Source organism: Fusarium verticillioides, chromosome 7, assembly GCF_000149555.1.
Source record: "Fusarium verticillioides 7600 chromosome 7, whole genome shotgun sequence".
NCBI lineage: Eukaryota > Fungi > Ascomycota > Sordariomycetes > Hypocreales > Nectriaceae > Fusarium > Fusarium verticillioides.
In genome coordinates this window covers 1,033,615-1,049,927 of record NC_031681.1, presented here as the reverse complement: position 1 = coordinate 1,049,927, position 16,313 = coordinate 1,033,615, and the positions used below count along the sequence as shown (strand labels likewise).

General features: G+C 49.5%; 5 protein-coding genes across 5 annotated transcripts; 4 read left to right on the top strand and 1 right to left on the bottom strand.

Annotated features, from left to right (window-relative positions):
* Positions 1–607: 607 nt before the first annotated feature.
* FVEG_06871 (hypothetical protein) lies at positions 608–2,648 on the top strand (the record flags this gene model as incomplete). The annotated part of the gene is made up of 4 exons (XM_018895304.1): positions 608–1,404; positions 1,459–1,674; positions 1,721–1,995; positions 2,044–2,648. The coding sequence occupies exons 1-4, from the start codon at positions 614–616 to the stop codon at positions 2,646–2,648; spliced, it is 1,887 nt and encodes a 628-aa protein (XP_018752534.1). The 5' UTR covers positions 608–613.
* Positions 2,649–3,014: 366 nt separating this feature from the next.
* Positions 3,015–4,989, top strand: FVEG_06870 (hypothetical protein; the record flags this gene model as incomplete). The annotated part of the gene is made up of 6 exons (XM_018895303.1): positions 3,015–3,281; positions 3,334–3,410; positions 3,467–3,518; positions 3,568–3,838; positions 3,894–4,394; positions 4,445–4,989. The coding sequence occupies 6 exons, from the start codon at positions 3,015–3,017 to the stop codon at positions 4,987–4,989; spliced, it is 1,713 nt and encodes a 570-aa protein (XP_018752533.1).
* A 308-nt stretch (positions 4,990–5,297) lies between these two features.
* On the top strand, positions 5,298–6,307 carry FVEG_06869 (hypothetical protein). The gene has a single exon (XM_018895302.1). It carries the CDS (start codon positions 5,424–5,426, stop codon positions 5,991–5,993), a length of 570 nt encoding a protein of 189 aa, XP_018752532.1. The 5' UTR covers positions 5,298–5,423; the 3' UTR covers positions 5,994–6,307.
* A 503-nt stretch (positions 6,308–6,810) lies between these two features.
* Positions 6,811–12,881, top strand: FVEG_06868 (clathrin heavy chain). Its single transcript, XM_018895301.1, has 4 exons — positions 6,811–7,300; positions 7,370–7,741; positions 7,797–12,029; positions 12,079–12,881. The coding sequence occupies exons 1-4, from the start codon at positions 7,214–7,216 to the stop codon at positions 12,436–12,438; spliced, it is 5,052 nt and encodes a 1,683-aa protein (XP_018752531.1). The 5' UTR covers positions 6,811–7,213; the 3' UTR covers positions 12,439–12,881.
* Positions 12,706–16,185, bottom strand: FVEG_06867 (dipeptidyl aminopeptidase). Its single transcript, XM_018895300.1, has 2 exons — positions 13,071–16,185; positions 12,706–13,018 (listed from the first exon to the last, which is right to left on the bottom strand). Exons 1-2 carry the CDS (start codon positions 15,322–15,324, stop codon positions 12,897–12,899), a joined length of 2,376 nt encoding a protein of 791 aa, XP_018752530.1. The 5' UTR covers positions 15,325–16,185; the 3' UTR covers positions 12,706–12,896.
* Between the last annotated feature and the right edge of the window lie 128 nt (positions 16,186–16,313).

Below are 16,313 nucleotides of genomic sequence, written 5' to 3'. Positions count from 1 at the left end.
AGATCAATGCTGCTTGAATCGATCGTCTTGAATTCAATCTAAGATAAATATTCCTCCTTCTAGTCATGTCGCTTATTCGCCTTCTTTGAACATCCTAGAGTTTGCAAGGCAGACCATGCTTGTGTATAACGGCGGGGGCTGCGCTGGTAATAGCATTACAGAGACCAACCTACCTAGGTACTGCTGGTGAATTCTCCGGCGTAGCCTCTACAGGGCTGGCCCGACTCCGTAGGGGTTGGATTGACAACGGAATCATGCACGTCACATATTGTGAAAACATCCCAAGGCCATTCTGATTGATAATACATGATGATCTGGCTAAATCTCTCCGAATCAATCAATGGCTTCATCGACTGCACTTCGGGTCATCATAGAATTGCGACTGCTTGGATATAGTAATACGGATTTAATCGAATTCCGAACTCCGTCATCTTAATCCCCGGCATTCCTAAACTCCGGTTTCCTCCAATTCCCATACCAAACCCCTTCAAAACTGTTTCTCGAATTCCTATCAGCCCTACTGCGCAACCGGAATTTGTTCATCACTTCTTCCTTTGTTTGTTTGTTACGTACGCGAGATCCCTTGGCGTAGCAGTCACACAACCTTAAACCTATGGCACCACCCGAACTGTCAGGCTCTGCGGCCTCTAGTACGACAGGGACTCCCGCAGGCTATGGAAGAGCTTGCACTGCATGTCAAAGGGCTAAATGCAAGTGTATCTTGAGAGCTTCTGGCCAGGATTGTGAAAGGTGCCATCGTCTCGGCAAGCCATGTCAGCCAATGGCGACCTCGCGCAAACGGGTTGCCAAAAAGTCAACGTCTTCTAGAACCGCTCAGCTTGAAGAGAAACTTGAAGACCTCGTCACTATTCTGCGCGCTTCTCAGCCGTCAAATGGACATTTGCACTCCGCAGGTCCCGGTGACTCAAGCCCCTTGATGAATTCCTCCAACATGGGTCACCTCACTAGCCGGTTAGAATCACTAGCAACTGCTGCAGCTTCCTCTTCCTCCTCAGAAACTTATCCTCGTCCGTATCCTGTGTCTCATAATTATGATTCAAGAAGCACAGCCAATACCAACCCCAATACCTCCCCATCCAGCATTGGTGAAGATGCCTCCACCTCGTTTGATCCCACCCCAGAAGAGGCTGAAATGTATCTGGCAAAATTCCAACAATGGCTCAAGAACTTTCCTTGCATGATTCTACCACAAGATATAACAGCCGCGACTCTCCGGAAAGAGAAGCCATTTTTGTGGTTATGTATTATGAACATCACCTCCATGTGTGTTGAGCAGCAGATGAAGATGAAAGATCAAGTACGCCAAGAAATCGCCACGAGAATTATCATAAACCATGAGAGATCTATGGACTGCCTTCAAGGACTGATATGTTACATTTCTTGGTTAGTTAATCACCAACCTTCTCATCGTAGCATGTTCTGACACTGGCTATCTAGGGCTGCCACCACTTCAAGTCCAGGCCGGCCGTTTATCATCACATTTTGCCAAATGGCTGTGCTACTTGCATATGATCTTGGTCTTACCAAAGCCCCTGTTGAAGAACAGTACTTCACAATATGTTTCAAGATGTGGGGAGGACGGCCCCCTCCACCTCGGTTACGCACTCAAGAAGAAAGGCGAGCTGTTGTGTCACTGTGGTTTTTGACTTCAGTGTAAGTAGCATTCCCTCAGATTATGAACCTTATTGACCCGTAATAGCATGTCGTCATTTGTTGGCAAGATGGACCCTCTTCAATGGACACCACATATGAGTGATTGTCTAGAAGCTCTCGAAAGAGACAAACTATGGCCATCTGACGAGCTTCTGGCTACATTTGTCAGGTATCAGCTTGTTGCAGACGAGGCACAGAAACTGCTCGTTCGAGATGTCATGGGCGAGTCATCTTCGGCTCCCACGTACGTTTTCAGAAAGAGTTTGCTTGCCAAACTCCAAGCAGTCAGAGACGGATTGCCAGCGAATATGCCTATAAACCGTAGGTCTAACATGCATTCATGGCGAAAAGCATACTGACAGATACCAGCGGTTTTGCGAGCACATTCGCTCGCAACAGAGATTCAAATCAACTCCGTCGGGCTCTTTATGCAAAACATACCAGTCAGTCAGCGAATTGAAAGCATGTATTCTTGCCTTCAAGCAATTAGATCATGGTACGATGTTTTCTTTGACATACCTCCAGAAACTGTTCCGGGAGCACCCTTTGCAATTTATATCCAGCTGTCGCAAGTTCAGATTGCCCTCTATCGACTCACCACGTCAGAAGATCCTGCTTGGGACAAGGAGTTTGTCCGAAATACGGCAGACTTGCTTGTACTACTGGACCAAGTCGTTGAATTCTTCACACGGCTGGATTCTGTCTATAAGATGAAAACAAATCAAGGTGAAGAAACGGTGTTTGCTATGGGGGCTAAGATTATGAACAACATCCGAGTTTCATGGGAACCTACACTATCACGACACCTAAGAAACGCATCTTCGATACAGACAAATCCAGGAGCAGGTCCGCCGGTGCCAACGCCTCCTCCACCATCAACGGCTCAGGCAACCATGGACATGGCGAACATTAATATGATTGATTTTGGTGATGTAACTTGGATGGGCGACGTTTTTGGCCCATGGGAGTTTTAGTACAGTATATTAACGAATGGATACCGGGAAATAATATTGCACCGAATCCATCTGGGAAAAAAGCACCAAGAAAAGCGCATGGTCCAATTAGTTCTGCCAGCTCAATGGTTGGGCGGAATTCCGTTCCAGAAGTGATAACCAACTCCGTTGACACCACATTCAGCCTTAACACCACAACAAATGAACCCTGGACTAGAAAGGACACTACGAATTCCTTAGGAGAGACTGTGCTTATGTCTTATATGGCTGTTTTATCAAATTGTTTAAGAATGCGGTATCCCCAAGATGCCTGGCAACTTTTTGAAAGCCTCAAGGCTCAACCAACTCTGCATTCTTATTTGAAGGTCTATTTTTGAATGTGATAATATGACTACGCCGATATCAAAGACAGAGCGCAGCGAGCCTAATCTCATCAGCGGCGACGATGAAAAGACCGGATCGCGTTCAGATACACCAACCTTGAACGAACCCACGCAAGACGAGAAGCCGGAGAAATCAGAAGATGGCGATGGCGAAGTCACAACAGAGGAGGAAGAAACTGAATGGATATCGGGATGGAAGCTTGCAAGCATGATGATATCCCTTACGCTTGCTGCATTCCTGATGCTGCTGGATATGTCCATCATCTCAACGGTAATTTCCATGTTCAGTCCTTCAAGTTTCACTCAATACTAAGGATATTTAGGCTGTTCCGCGCATAACTTCGGACTTTCATTCTTTACCGGACATAGGATGGTATGCCAGTGCATACAATCTTGCTAGGTAGGGTCAGCGCTAGGTGAAATCCTCCAACATTTGCTGACCACGATATGTCACAGTGCTGCCCTACAACCACTTACCGGCAAAATATATATGTACTTCAACACAAGAGTGAGTAAGCTCCAGTCCAGCCTCTAGTACAGGGTCTGACACACTGCAGTGGACGTTCTTAGCGCTGTTCTTCGTGTTCGAGGTTGGCAGTCTCATTTGCGGCGTAGCTCAGTCGTCTACTATGTTGATTATCGGCCGAGCCGTTGCTGGAATAGGATCTTCTGGTATCCAAAATGGTGCTCTTACTATGATTGCGAAGGCGGTTCCTATTCATAGGCGTCCATCCCTCGTTGGTATCATCATGGGGTTTGCTCAGCTGGGAATCATCAGTGGCCCTTTGGTAGGAGGCGCTTTCACTGAGTATTCTACTTGGCGATGGTGTAAGTCATGTTCATCCTTGGTCAAGACTCTTACAAATACTGACAATGCATCTAGGCTTTTACATCAACCTTCCCATTGGCGCCATCTGTGCGGTTCTGATTCTGTTCGTCCATATGCCTGATCACCGAGCCAATAGAGATGAAAGCGCTATGCAGATTCTGAAAACGAAACTCGACTGGACCGGCTTCGTCTTGTTCTGTCCTAGCATTGTGATGTTGCTGCTGGCCCTTCAATGGGGTGGTCTTGAGTATCCCTGGGACTCTGCAACTGTCATTGGACTATTCTGTGGCGGCGGTGTTCTTTTCATCATTTTTGGATACTGGGAGCATCGCGTTGGCTCAGAAGCCATGATTCCTCTCCCAATTGTACGCACCAGAGAGGTCTGGGCTTCGTGTCTGTCACAGTCATTTCTCTTTTCTACGGTGATGGTGGCATCATACTATTTTCCTGTCTATTTCCAATCGGCTAAGAATGCTTCACCTTTCACTAGTGGTGTCAATCTTCTGCCCAGCATTCTCAGCGTTATCTTCGCAGCTGTCGCGAGTGGCGCTCTTGGTGATTCCTCTTGATATGGAACTTGAAGTCCTTCAGCTAACAAACAGCAGCTCAAAGGGTTGGCTACTATCTTCCATTCGCCACAGCCAGCGGCGTCCTCTCTTCTATTGGCTTTGGTCTGGCCTCTTCCATGGGTCCCTACGCTTCCACAGCTACATGGGCCGGTTATCAGATCTTGTTAGGTCTTGGCCGTGGTCTCGGTCTACAGATGCCCATTATCGCCATCCAGGCGAACACAAGTGCCGATGTTACACCTATAGCTATGGCAATCTTGACTTTCTCGCAGACTTTCGGCAGTGCAATCTTCATCACGGCTGCTAATGTCATTTTCACTCATGAGCTTCGCAATGAGCTTGTCCGAAGACTTCCCGATATCAATGCTGACATGATCATCGATGCCGGTGCTGGAGCAGTCAGTGAAGTTGTATCCGGAGCGGACTTACCACAGGTCTTGTGGTCATACTCCAGAGGTGTACGTGCGACGTTTCTGCTTGCTGTAGGCACGTCTTGTGCCATGGTTCTTACATCTTTTGGAATGGGATGGAAGGACATCAGGAAGAAGCCCGCCCCTTCCCCTGTCTCCGATGAAGCTTGAAGAGAAAATAGCAAAAGCTTTGAGGTTCAAGCACGATGTGGAGTTCAATCATGCATAGAATGGCGGTTTGAGGCAGTGAAAGGCATAGGCCATTTGATTGGAGGCAATGGTTAGTATGACAATCCCAGCTTAATTATATCATTATAATAAAATCAGTCTTCTATTCTCACGCTTGTCTGATTTCGAAATGTCGATTGTGTGTTTGTGTTTGTAAGTGATATATCCTTTTGCTGTGTCACGGTTTGCTGTAGGGTAATTTTTTTTCATAAGTGAGAGACTCAATACCTTATTTGTTACTCCTACATCATCAAATCAGCTTTAACCTCGCCAAGATTGCGTCCCCTAAGTCCTTGGTTTGTTTGCCATCTCATTTTTGGGCAGCAAGACAAGTCACCTCTGTATTATCCAACGGCTCAGCATCATTTTTTGCAACGATGAACCGGCCAAATCGGCCTCGAAATCGGCAACCTCGCCCCCCACGTCAACAGCAGAATAACCAACGAGGAGGCTCATCACGGCCATCTCGCGCACCTGCAACACCACAGCAAGCATCAGGCACAGTCCCAACAGTACAGCAAGTCATTCCTGGAGCTTCAGTATTCATCATTCTGAAAGAAGACCAGCCCACAGGAGAAGAGACAAAAGGAATAGTGCAGGATATCCTCACGCGGGGCAATCATCCACGAGGTATCAAAGTACGACTGCAGGATGGTCAGGTGGGCCGAGTACAGAGAATGGGCAACACAGCTGCAGCGACGGGAGAGACGGGAAGTCAGACGCAGTCAACGAGATTTACTATGCGATACACGGATGTGAGGCGAGACGATGAGTTTGCTACTGGACCTCCACCAAGGAGTTTGGCGGATTTCATACCGGATTTTGATGAGGGTTTGGGGAGTGCTCCGAGTGCTGGCGTTGGAACGGTCAAGTGTCCGTTTTGTGAAGGGTTTGAGGGAGATGAGGCGGCTGTTACACATCATATTGATCGGGAACATTTATCGTAATTGGATGTCGAAGCTGAGTTTGTTTATATGCTTGAGCTTGGGCGAACAAGTTCTTAAAGGGTGTTTGGATGTGGATTGGCACATATCCAATGGATGAGGATATGGGTTGCCTGTATAAGTTGTTGTGTATTTGGAATAGTTTCTCGAGATTCCATAACAAGGGTTATGATTTACTGAGTATGATTCCGATTATAGATGAGGGTAAATGATTTCTCAGGTTTGTTCTTCCTCGTTTATTTCCACGAACCTTATGATAAGTTTACAGGCGTCCCTGTCAGACCTGCTTGCACATGCAGCGTGCTATAATTGAGCTCAAACTGTTATGTTACAAGCTATAGCCAATCTCTCGATCAGAATAAGTTCGACCACAAATTTTAACAAAAACCAAGATGAGCTTCGCTTTAAGCCAGCAACCAGCATCATAGCAAGATATCATCCATTACCTCAAGTTAAAGCTTCATGCGATGAAGCTGCTAAATCATTTCAATTCCAATTGATGGGTCCAGGGTAATCTCGACAGTGATTCAAGCTCCCCCTTTTCCTTGATCGATTGGCGCCTGTTTGTTGATGACGAAAGCATGCTTGACTCAATCTCGGCCGGCTCGGAAAATCAAGGCGCCATGCTGCTAATTATTGGCTCCTAGGCTGTCAGCATTGGCACGCCGGGCCAGTGCGAGCCAGTGGACGCTAGCTCAAGGCACGCCGTATTCCAGTAAGGTCCAGGAATCCAGCAGTACGGAGTACAGGTACGTACCTTCTACTCTGGCTCAGTGCTGCACCTCCACTCTCCACTTCAATGCAGCTGTACCTGTGGCTCCTTCCAAACAGAACAGGTAACGTAACCCAAAGTGACCTGGACCTAACCTAACCTTCTTCTTGATCTCTCCTTTAACCAAAACACACCCTCAACCCCCATTGCTCATCCTCCCTCTCGACGACTAATTCGCCTGTGCCCATCAGTGGAATTCGCATCTCCACGTCGTCGCTTTTGTTTTCTTTCCCTTCGATTCCTCGCGCTTGTTTACTTCGAAATCTTGTCTCCTGCCACGCGGCATATGGAAGCTCACACTGCGCCAACCTTAGGCAACCCCGGCATAATTACTGACGATCGATCCGAGATCGATACCAATTCTTCTTCCCAGTCTTTCGACCGAACTCGGGCTTAGGAGCGTCGATTTGAGAAAGGTCCCTTTTACCTCATCATAGGCCACACCGGCGCCATGCCGACCCTGCCCATCAAGTTTCAGGAGCTTGTCCAGCTCGCCAATGTTGGCGTGGACACACAGAGCATTGGCTTCAACTCCTGCGTATGTCCCACAAACTGCCGCCAGCTACTTGGTCGCGATAAGCAAGGCCATGAGCTAACCAGAAGCTAGACACTCGAGTCAGACTCCTACGTGTGTGTGCGAGAGAAGAAGAACGAAGCTGCCCAACCTGAGGTTGTTATTATTGAGCTCAAGAATGGTAACAATGTGACTCGTCGGCCGATCAAGGCCGACAGTGCCATCATGCACTGGAACCGACAGGTTATTGCTCTCAAGGCTCAGTCTAGAACACTGCAGATCTTCGACCTCGAGCAAAAGAAGAAGCTCAAGTCCTGTACCATGAACGAGGATGTCCAATTCTGGAAGTGGATCAGTGAGAACGAGCTTGGTCTTGTCACAACAACCAGTGTCTTCCACTGGAATGTCTACGATGCGGGTCAAGATGCCCCCGTCAAGGTCTTCCAGCGCAATGATAACCTAAACGTGAGCCGCTTTCATCCACCACTAATATGGCATTCTAGTGCTAATAAAGTTTCAGGGCTGCCAGATCATCAACTACCGAGTCAACAGCGATGGCAAGTGGATGGTAGTCGTTGGTATTTCATCCCAGCAGGGCCGTGTGGTTGGTGCCATGCAGCTCTACTCCAAAGATCGTGGAATCAGCCAGGCCATAGAAGGTCATGCCGCCGCCTTCGGTACCCTTCGTCTAGAAGGTGCTCCCCAAGATACCAAGTTCTTCAGTTTCGCTGTACGAACGGCAACCGGCGCAAAGCTTCACATTGTCGAGGTCGACCACCCAGAGTCGAATCCAGTTTTCCAGAAGAAGGCGGTCGACATGTTCTTCCCCCCCGAAGCCACCAACGATTTCCCCGTCGCTCTCCAGGTTTCTCAGAAGTACGGCGTCATCTACATGGTGACCAAGTACGGCTTTATCCACCTCTATGATCTCGAGACTGCCTCGTGCATCTACATGAACCGAATTTCGAGCGAGACTATTTTCACAACATGCACAGATGACGGCTCCTCTGGTATCGTTGGCATCAACCGGAAGGGTCAAGTTCTTTTCGTGACCATCGACGACAACAACATCATCCCGTACCTTCTTCAGAACCCCGCCAACTCGGAAATGGCTATCAAGATGGCCTCAAGAGCTGGACTTCCCGGTGCTGACAACCTTTATGCCCGCCAATTCGAGCAGCTATTCAACGCGGGAAGTTATCTGGAGGCTGCTAAGGTTGCCGCCAACTCCCCACGAGGATTCCTGCGAAGCGCCGAGACTATTGAGAAGTTCAAGCGCCTTCCTGTTCAACCTGGTCAGATGGCTTTTACACTTCAATACTTCGGTATGCTTTTGGACAAGGGCGCCTTGAACCGTGAGGAAACCCTCGAGCTTGCACAGCCTGTTCTCCAGCAGAACCGCAAGCATCTGCTTGAGAAGTGGTTGAAGGAGGGCAAGTTGGACTGCTCCGAGGCGCTCGGAGACTTGGTCCGTCCTTACGATATGAACATGGCCCTTACCATTTACCTTAAGGCGGAGGTCCCCGCAAAGGTTGTTGCTGGTTTTGCTGAGACGGGCCAGTTTGATAAGATTCTCCCGTACTCGGCTCAAACCGGCTATCAACCTGATTATATCCAACTTCTTCAGCACATCATTCGTATCAACCCTGAGAAGGGTGCCGAGTTTGCTAGTGCTCTGGCTAATAACGAGCAGGGCTCCTTGGTTGATTTGGAGCGTGTTTGCGACATCTTCCAAGGACAGGGTATGATCCAACAAGCCACTGCCTTCCTCCTTGATGCGCTGAAGGAGAACAAGCCTGAACATGCCCGTCTTCAGACCCGACTGCTGGAGATGAACCTCATGCATGCTCCTCAAGTTGCCGAGGCTATTCTGGGCAATGAGATGTTCACTCACTTCGACAAGTCTCGCATTGCCCAACTTTGCGAGCAGGCCAACCTTCCTCAGAAGGCTTTGGAGCTCTATGAGGACCCCGAAGCCATTAAGCGCGTCATTGTCAACATTCCTGGCTCCCCCAACTTCAACCCCGACTGGCTCACCACCTTCTTCGGCAAGCTTTCTGTTGAGCAATCCCTTGATTGTCTAGATGCTATGATGAAGACGAACATTCGACAAAACTTGCAGTCAGTGGTTACCATCGCCACCAAGTACTCCGACCTCCTGGGAGCTGTTCGCCTGATTGATCTCTTCGAAAAGTACAAGACTGCTGAGGGTCTGTTCTACTACCTCGGTAGCATTGTGAACCTGTCTGAGGACCCCGATGTGCACTTCAAGTACATTGAGGCTGCTACCAAGATGGGCCAGTTTAACGAGGTTGAGCGATTGTGCCGCGATAGTAACGTGTATAACCCAGAGAAGGTCAAGAACTTCCTTAAGGAAGCCAAGTTGCCCGAGCAGCTTCCTCTGATCATCGTCTGCGATCGTTTCAACTTTGTTCACGACCTGATTCTGTACCTGTACCAGAACCAGCAATTTGCTGCTATTGAGACCTACGTCCAGTCTGTGAACCCTACACGAGCTCCTGAAGTCATCGGAGGCCTCTTGGATGTCGACTGCGACGAGAATGTCATTAGGCAGTTGTTGCAGACCGTTAACGCTCAGGCTATCAGCATTGATTCGCTTGTTTCTGAGGTCGAGTCTCGAAACCGACTCAAGCTTCTCTTGCCCTTCCTCGAGAAGACCCTTAACGAGGGTAACCAGCAGCAAGCTGTTTTCAATGCTCTTGCCAAGATCTATATCGATTCCAACAACAACCCGGAGAAATTCCTGAAAGAAAACGATCAATATGATACTCTGACAGTCGGAAAGTACTGTGAGAAGCGTGACCCCAACCTGGCCTACATTGCCTACTCCAAGGGACAAAATGACTTGGAGCTCGTCAACATCACAAATGAGAACTCCATGTACCGAGCCCAGGCGCGATATCTGTTGGAGCGATCTGATAATGAGCTGTGGGGCTTCGTGCTGAGCGAGAACAACATTCACAGACGATCTGTTGTTGACCAAGTCACCGCGACCGCGGTTCCTGAGGCTAATGACCCTTCGAAGGTTTCCGTGGCCGTTGCTGCTTTCCTTGAGAATGACCTACCTCTCGAGCTTATTGAACTTCTTGAGAAGATTGTTCTCGAGCCTTCACCTTTCAGCGATAACCAGAATCTTCAGAACTTGCTTATGTTCACTGCTGCCAAGGCTGATAAGGGACGTGTCATGGATTACATTCACAAGCTCGACAACTACAACGCCGATGAGATCGCCACCGCCTGTATTGAGGTTGGCCTCTTTGAGGAAGCTTTCGAGATTTACAAGAAGGCCGACAACAAGTCTGCTGCTGTTGACGTCCTGATCGAGAACGTGGTCAGCATCGACCGTGCCCAGGGTTATGCCGAAGAAGTTGACCTGCCCGAGGTCTGGAGCAAGGTTGCCAAGGCTCAGCTTGATGGTCTTCGTGTTTCTGATGCTATCGAGTCCTACATTAAGGCTGAGGACCCCCGTAACTACCATGAGGTCATTGAAGTTGCTACCCACGCCGGCAAGAACGAGGACCTTGTCAAGTACTTGCGCATGTGCCGCAAGACCCTCCGTGAGCCTGCTATCGACACTGCTCTGGCTTTCTCATATGCTCGCCTTGACCAGCTCTCTGAGCTTGAGGACTTCCTCCGAGCTACCAACGTTGCTAACATTGAGGAGTCGGGTGACAAGGCTTACGAGGAGGGCTTGTTCGAGGCTTCCAAGATCTTCTACACTAGCATTTCCAACTGGGCTAAGTTGGCAACCACTCTTGTTCACCTCGGTGATTACCAAGCTGCCGTTGAGTGTGCCCGCAAGGCCAACAACATCAAGGTGTGGAAGCAGGTTCACGAGGCCTGTGTCCAGAAGAAGGAATTCCGACTTGCCCAGATTTGTGGTCTCAACTTGATTGTCGATGCTGAGCAACTTCAGACCCTAGTCAAGGAGTACGAGCGCAACGGTTACTTTGACGAGCTTATCAGCCTTCTCGAGCAAGGTCTTGGCCTTGAGCGTGCCCATATGGGAATGTTCACTGAGCTCGGTATCGCCCTCTCCAAGTACCACCCCGACCGCCTCATGGAGCACATCAAGATCTTCTGGTCTCGCATGAATCTCCCCAAGATGATCAAGGCCTGCGAGGAAGCAAACCTCTGGCCTGAGCTGGTCTTCTGCTACTACCATTATGACGAGTTTGACAACGCTGCTCTTGCCGTCATCGAGCGACCCGAGAACTCCTGGGACCACCAGCAGTTCAAGGAGATCGTGGTCAAGGTTGCCAACCTGGAGATCTACTACCGTGCTATTAAGTTCTATGTTGAGCAGCACCCCTCGCTCATCACTGATCTCCTTGCTACCCTTACCCCTCGTATTGACGTTAACCGCGTCGTCAAGATCTTCCAGAAGAACGATGACCTCCCTCTCATCAAGCCTTTCTTGCTCAACGTGCAAACCCAGAACAAGCGTGTTGTGAATGAGGCTGTCAACGACCTGCTCATCGAGGAGGAGGATTACAAGACTCTACGTGACTCAGTTCAGAATTATGACAACTACGATGCTACTGAGCTTGCCAGCCGTCTGGAGAAGCATGACCTCATCTTCTTCCGCCAGATTGCTGCTTCCATCTACCGCAAGAACAAGCGATGGGAGAAGTCTATTGCCCTGTCTAAGCAGGACAAGCTGTACAAGGACGCCATCGAGACCGCTGCCCTATCTGCCAAGACCGAGATTGTCAGCGACCTTCTTCAATATGTAAGTAGCAGTTGGCACCTGGAAATCCCTAATATACTAACGTCTGTAGTTCGTCGACATTGGCCACCGCGAATGCTACACTGGCATGTTGTACGCTTGCTACGAGCTCATCCGCCCTGACCTTGTTTTGGAGCTCTCATGGCGCCATGGCCTCATGGACTTCTCTATGCCTTACATGATCAACATGCTCGCCCAGCAAACAAAAGACCTGGCCCTTCTGAAGGCAGACAACGAGGCACGCAAGGCTAAGGAGCAAGAGAAGGAGAAGACCGATGATAACACACCAATTCTCGGCGCTTCTAGACTCATGATCACAGCTGGACCTGGTGGCATGGGCTCTTCACCCTCGCCTGCACCATATGGCCAGGCAAACGGCTTCGCGCCTCAGCCCACCGGCTACGGTTTCTAGATGCAGGTACCGGTACCGATGTGGCGCTGCCTCCCCCCCTATTATATCCGAGGACCGGTAGCGCATAATCAGTATCTCGTTCATGGGCAGGAGAATAAATTTAAAATGGATTCATACCCGCCGCACCCGCCTACGGATACCAGAAAAGGATAGTTTATTGGCGAGGATACAGATCCTGTAATCATATTTTGCTTCTCCCGCGAGTTGCGCGTGGGGGCGTTGGAAGGAGGATTTTGAGCGATTGACCTCTTACGGGCTTTTGTGGTAGACTGGAGGACGAAGTTCTGATAGTAAATTTCGCAGTCAGACGCATGTATTCTGTCGGACTGCTGTATGTTGTATGATAGTACATTGATTTGTCTTTGTTATGCTGTCTCTTTAATGCAACGCTGTGACACGCCATGATGATACTATGAATCTGCCATAATGCAATCAAGACACTGTTACAAAATGCCATTCTAAACCAAAGACACTGCGTCACTCTCACGCTTCTCCTTCTCGACGCTATCCTTGTGAGGCTTTGGGTCGGAGATCTTGAGCCATTCGCCATTAAAGGCGTTGATGAGCCAGTTACGAAGTTCTAGAACCCATTGTCAGACCAAGTTTACTACATCAAAAAAAGTGTAACTTACTGTCGTATACGATGCGGTTTCCGTTATGGAAGAAAATACTGTGGTCGCTATCAGGGAAAACGTGAACATCATAGTTCTCTACACCCGCAAGATCAAGCTCATCAAGAAGCGTGAGCGAGTTCTGAAAGTGGACATTGTCATCGGCAACACCGTGCATAAGAAGGAAACGCTTGTTGCTGCCGAGAGCCGTGGCATTGGCGATCATGGACAAGTCGTAACCGTCAGCGTTCTCTTGTGGTGTACGCATGTAACGTTCGGTGTAGATACTGTCGTAGAAGCGCCAGTCAGTGACAGGGGCGACAGCCATGCCATAGCTGAAAGTGCGTCCGGCGTCTTGCTCAAGAGTCTTGAGGGTGGTGAAGCCGCCATAGGACCAGCCCCAGATGGCCAGGCGATCCGCATCGACGTAGGGACGGGAAGCGAATGACTTTGCAGCGGCGATGTGATCTTGTGACTCCAGAACACCGAGTTGAGAGCGGACTACTACACGGTGCTTGCGGCCAAGGAAACCTGTGCCTCGAGGGTCAACAGTGACAACTAGGTAGCCAAGGGCTGAGGCAACGTAGGATTGAAAGTCGACTGAGAATCTCTTGGTAACAGACTGAGAGCCTGGGCCAGAGTATTGCTGGAAGAGAACAGGGTATTCCTTCTTAGGGTCGAAGTGAGGGGGACGCCTTTCAACGTAGTTGACCTCAACGCCATCACCAAGATCGAGGGTGCCGTATTGCATAACAGGAAGCTCGTGGCGACGGGCACGCTCGGCTAGCTCGGAGTTATCCTCGACGATACGCTCGTAGGTAAAGACACTCGAAGGTGTGGAAATGACCTTTTGGCTGGGAACCTTGGGTCCGCGGTATGACAGGAGGACGAAGCCAGCACCCTTTGAAAAGGAAGCATCGTAGTAAGCCTCAGTCTCAGGGTCAGTCAGAGCTTCAAGAGAGGTACCGTCAAGTTTGACAGAGTAGACATGGCGCTGGATAGATGACTCCTTGGCGGCGATGAAGTAGACCAGATTGTTTGCCAGATCGATTGCCGATGGGGCATCATCGATTTCCCATTTTCCCCTGGTAAGCATGATGGGCTCAGGGTTATCGAGAGGAGTGAAGTAAGCTAGATGATCATAGCCCTCGTGCAGATAAGAGTCAACATATCCATCGTGATCACGACCATTCTCAGGATCGGCAGGGATATAAGCTGTCTTGTGGGAGATCTCGAACCAGCCACCGTCAATCTTATCGACGTCAATAGTGTTGACAGTCTTGCCCTTGCGAGAACCAACGTCGATCAGGACGACCTTGAGAATATCGCTGACACGGTTAGTCTCCTTGACGAGAGCCTTGCCACCGGCCCATAGAAGATTGTTGATGATGCGGTCATGGTCGGCAAATTGCCCATCGATATCAACAGAGAAGACATCCTTCTTCGACACGTCGTAGAAGAGCAGGTCAACAACTGGGTTGTGCGCGCCAGCCTTGGGATACTTGATCTGCTCAACCTCGGGATACGCCTCTTCGCCCTCTTCAGGATCTGTGCCACTGGGTCGCTTGATGAAGAACTGGACTGGAAACTCGGGAACACCCGTCTCGTTTGTGCGAAGGAAGGCCAAGTACTCGCCATCGTCAGACCACCATGTAGCGCTGCGGCCACCAAAGACTTCTTCCTCGTAGACCCAGTCGGGAATACCGTAGAAGTACTCTGGACCGCCATCCCTGGTGATCTTGACAACGTTCTTCTTATCGTCCAACTTTCGGATATACAAGTTGTTGTCTTGAGTATATGACACTGCGTCGCTCTTGGGACTCCATGTAGCGAGCTGGATTCGAGCATCAGGGTTGCCAGGGACGAGCGGTTCAGCTTCTTGAGTCTCGACATCGAGAATGAAGTAGATTGCGCTGAAAGAGTGACGCCAGTTCTTCTTCTTTTCGACACCGAGGAGGACCTTTTTCAGATCGGGGCTGGGCTCGTTCCATTCGGGAGAGTATTGGTTTCCTTCGTAAACAAAGAAGTTATCCTTCATCAATGTTCGTGACTTGGAGGCTTTAACTTCTGTATCAATGGGCGATCTAGCCTCCTTATCGCTGCGAATATCCTCGACAACGATGTATGGCTTCTCGCTCGCTCCAACCTCAAGCCAGTAAACCATCCTCTCCATCAGGACCGCCAATCCAGCTGATGCTGTGTGACTTGGCCTGCCAGAAGCCACTAAAGAGCTGATCCATTGTGACGGCCTTTCCTGAGCCCCGAGTCGCAGCATCAGGATCGTGCTCGGTATCGCTCTCGTGATGATATGAACCGAAGTAGAGGAACGTGCCGAGACCAATGAGCCAAGCTGCGACAAAGACAGAGCCGACAATTATGAGAATGCGTCGCAATCCTCTATCCATGGGCTCACGATGAAGGGAAGCCCCAGGACCGAGGAAAGGACCCGTCTCTAGGTCGTCCTCTTCTTTGAGGGGATCATCGTCCTCGAGGGCTCGAGGATCGGTGTTATCTCTTGAAGTGTCCATCATTGTCTTCTCTTGTATCCTATCGAACACAAGACTTGTCGTCGAAGCCGAAGAGATGGAGTCGTCCGAGTATCGACGGTCGCTGGCAGGGCTTAACGGGGCCATATTTGAAGCTATTATTAGAGGAGGGTGTCCTCCGATGTATATCGAGTTGGTTGTTGGTGGTGTCTGTGGTACGTGAGTCAAGTTTATTGGTGCTGGCGCATGTTGCGGTGCGCGCGGAAGCGAGCGTCGGAGATTGAAATGAATAACGAACGATAGGCTAGTATGAGGCAAACAAATGAGTCGGCAAATGGAAGTGGATGAAAGAAAAGAAAGAAACGAGGCGTCAATTGGATCTGTATTCGGTTGTCAATAGAGACTAACTAACGCGAGCGAGCGAGGGGATGGATGGATGATGGGCTATGCTAAGATGCTAATGCTCCGTCTAAGCTCGAGCTCGTGCTCGTGCCGACTTGTCGCATCGGGCAAAGCTTCTGATGACATAAGCTGGCGATCAGTTAAGTTTCGTTTCAGATCGAGGGTTTGTCTGGATCAATCTGTCCTCATACATTTACTCTCCAAATTGTATGATATCGAATGCCACTCTGCATCATGTCTCAACTGCTTCGATAGGATGTGAGGTCCGACGCATGCAGCATCATCCATCCCCGGCCTCCGAACCCCGGATGCGACCCACTCCTCATGCGGCTGGGCAATAAATCTGGGGTATTATAATCGCAATTGGGCTCATGGG